Source organism: Callionymus lyra, chromosome 8, assembly GCF_982586985.1.
Source record: "Callionymus lyra chromosome 8, fCalLyr1.hap1.1, whole genome shotgun sequence".
NCBI classification, from domain to species: Eukaryota; Metazoa; Chordata; class Actinopteri; order Syngnathiformes; family Callionymidae; genus Callionymus; species Callionymus lyra.
The window spans coordinates 27,039,506-27,042,005 of record NC_141825.1 but is presented as its reverse complement, the minus strand read 5'-3'; the positions used below and the strand labels follow the sequence as shown (position 1 = coordinate 27,042,005).

General features: G+C 43.8%; 1 protein-coding gene across 1 annotated transcript in view; it reads right to left on the bottom strand.

Annotated features, from left to right (window-relative positions):
- Positions 1–2,500, bottom strand: part of LOC148074437 (A disintegrin and metalloproteinase with thrombospondin motifs 20) — a 79,448-nt gene that overhangs the window by 24,053 nt on the left and 52,895 nt on the right. The window contains exons 25-26 of the mRNA XM_087796874.1: positions 1,968–2,132; positions 791–1,060 (exon numbers count right to left, since the gene is read on the bottom strand). Of these exons, the coding sequence (XP_087653000.1) occupies positions 791–1,060; positions 1,968–2,132 (435 nt within the window). The remainder of the gene's footprint in view (positions 1–790; positions 1,061–1,967; positions 2,133–2,500) is intronic.

Sequence of the window (2,500 nt, the reverse complement as noted above, 5' to 3'; positions counted from 1 at the left end):
CTCAAAAGATAAACCTGTAAACTACTGGAAAAATCTTTTTGTATGAAGTTCGATCTGTGAATATGTCGCTCAATTTAAACCAGTCCACGGTGCAGGAATAAATCAAAGGTTTAAACACAGAAGAGTTCTTTTCTTTTCCCAGACTATAAGTCGCAGTTTTTGTCATAGTTTGTCCGGGGGTGAGATTATACTCTGGAGCGATTTATGTGTGAAATTATTAACACATTATTATATCATTTCACATGTTATTTTCACACTAAACCACCAGAGGGCGCTCTAGGCCTGTGTTGATCATTTCCACGTAGAAGAGGAAGCATCTTCTACCTCCGGAGTTAGTTAGTTGTTTAAAAGTGACACGAGGATGAAGAGTTATTTGGAGTTACACGGATGGTTTGGTAAACTAGTTAGTTATTGATGCTATAGTTCTCTGAATAACTCTTCATATGTTATGTTAACATACCAGGTTCTCACTTCATGTAACGTAACATTATTCTGTTGTTGCCTCTAGTTTTATTTTAACTTGTCTTTCAAGATCACATGTCTGTTCTTGGATTTTATCAAATTAATTTCCCCCAAAAATGCGACTTATACTCCAGTGCGACTTATATATGTTTTTACTTCTTTATTATGCATTTTATGGCTGGAGCGACTTATAGTCCGGAAAATAAGGTATATGGAAATTCATCCGACTAGAAATGAATAATAAAATCATATTTTCATTATTCCAAACTAAACTAAAACTATTTCTTGCTACCTTGAGGTCACGCTAAGAGGTGCGAGGACTACGTACCGCCCCCCAGGGTCCGGTCCGCCACTGGTTGTCGGCGGACGCCACGTTCCAGCTGCTGTGCCCGGGGTGGTGACCCGGGTCCTGAGGGAGTCCGTAGGGCTGGTTCTGGAGGCGCTGGCGCTGCAGGACGGACGGGCAGGGGACGGACGTGCACTCCTGCTCCGGGACCGGCTTCTCGTCGGGGTCGCAGAAGGACAGCTCCACCTGCTGGTGGTAGTTGGAGCAGACCACCTGTCGGGTGGACCTCCCGAGGCCGCACGTGGCCGAACACTGTCGATGGAAGGAAGTAAGTTAGTCACTTATATTTATAGAGCGCTTTTCTAGACCAGGGTCACAAAGCGCTTAAACAATCAAAACAATATTCAATAAGTATATACTTTAAAGATCAAGATAACACTGAGAACACAACAGGACAACAGGCCTGGATCAGATCACTGATGGAAGGTCTGACCATGAATAGATCTGAAAGTAAGAACCAGAATTTTAAAATGATCCTGAAAGAAACTGGCAGCCAGTGAAGAGTTTGAAGGAGAAATGTGAGTTCTTCTACTAGAGCGGCCAGTGAAGAGTTTGAAGGAGAAATGTGAGTTCTTCTACTAGAGCGGCCAGTGAAGAGTTTGAAGGAGAAATGTGAGTTCTTCTACTAGAGCAGCCAGTGAAGAGTTTGAAGTAGAAATGTGAGTTCTTCTACTAGAGCAGCCAGTGAAGAGTTTGAAGGAGAAATGTGAGTTCTTCTACTAGAGCAGCCAGTGAAGAGTTTGAAGGAGAAATGTGAGTTCTTCTACTAGAGCAGCCAGTGAAGAGTTTGAAGGAGAAATGTGAGTTCTTCTACTAGAGCGGCTCAGAATTCTGGCTGCAGAGTTTAGTATGAACTGCAGGCGAAACACATCCTTCTGGTTTAGACACTAAATAAACTGTTACAATAGTGTCAACGACACAAACACATGGATTATAAGATCCAGATCATGTTTTACTAAGTTTAGAGATTTTTCTCAGATGTTTGGAAGTGAGTCGTGGAGTCAAGTGAAGAAGAAAGAAGAGGAGAATGCAGACGAGGTGAAGGAGACAGGACGAGGAAGTAGGGCTTTAAGAGAGATGATGATGAAGAAGGAGTGATGATGAAGGGAAGGATGAAGGAGACCCAGTGGACCTAGGGTCTCCTTCTGAGGCCACTCACCGGGGACCACTCGCCGGCTCGCCACTGGCCGCAGGGACTGAAGCAGGACGAGGTCTCGGGGGGTCGGCTCAGGTGTGAGCAGTAGGACTCGTCGGCGACGCCGCCGTGGAAGTCTCTGCAGCTCACGTACCTCGCTCGCTTGCCTTTCCCGCAGGACACGGAGCACTGAGGAGGGAAGACAGGATCAGGATCAGTTCTGCCCTGCAGGGGGCGCTATAATCTTCATGTCTACGTCTGTCTTTATCAGTTGTTCTTGTGGTTCGGGCATATATTTGTACGAGTTTGCTTGGGGACTCTGGTTTCCTCCCTAAGTAAAAAAAAAACGTTGAAAACTGAAAAAAAATAAATCAAAATAAAATAAGAACAAAGAGAAATAAAGAGAAAGAAATAAAACTAATAGACTCAGGGACTCATTCATTCCTCGGGCTATTAAATTGTACAATTCAGAGTTCGGGGGCAGAAGTGAAAGTATCTTGATGTTCTATGTTAGTCTCTGTATCTTTGTTGTTTTTCTTTGATCTATGTTCTTTATC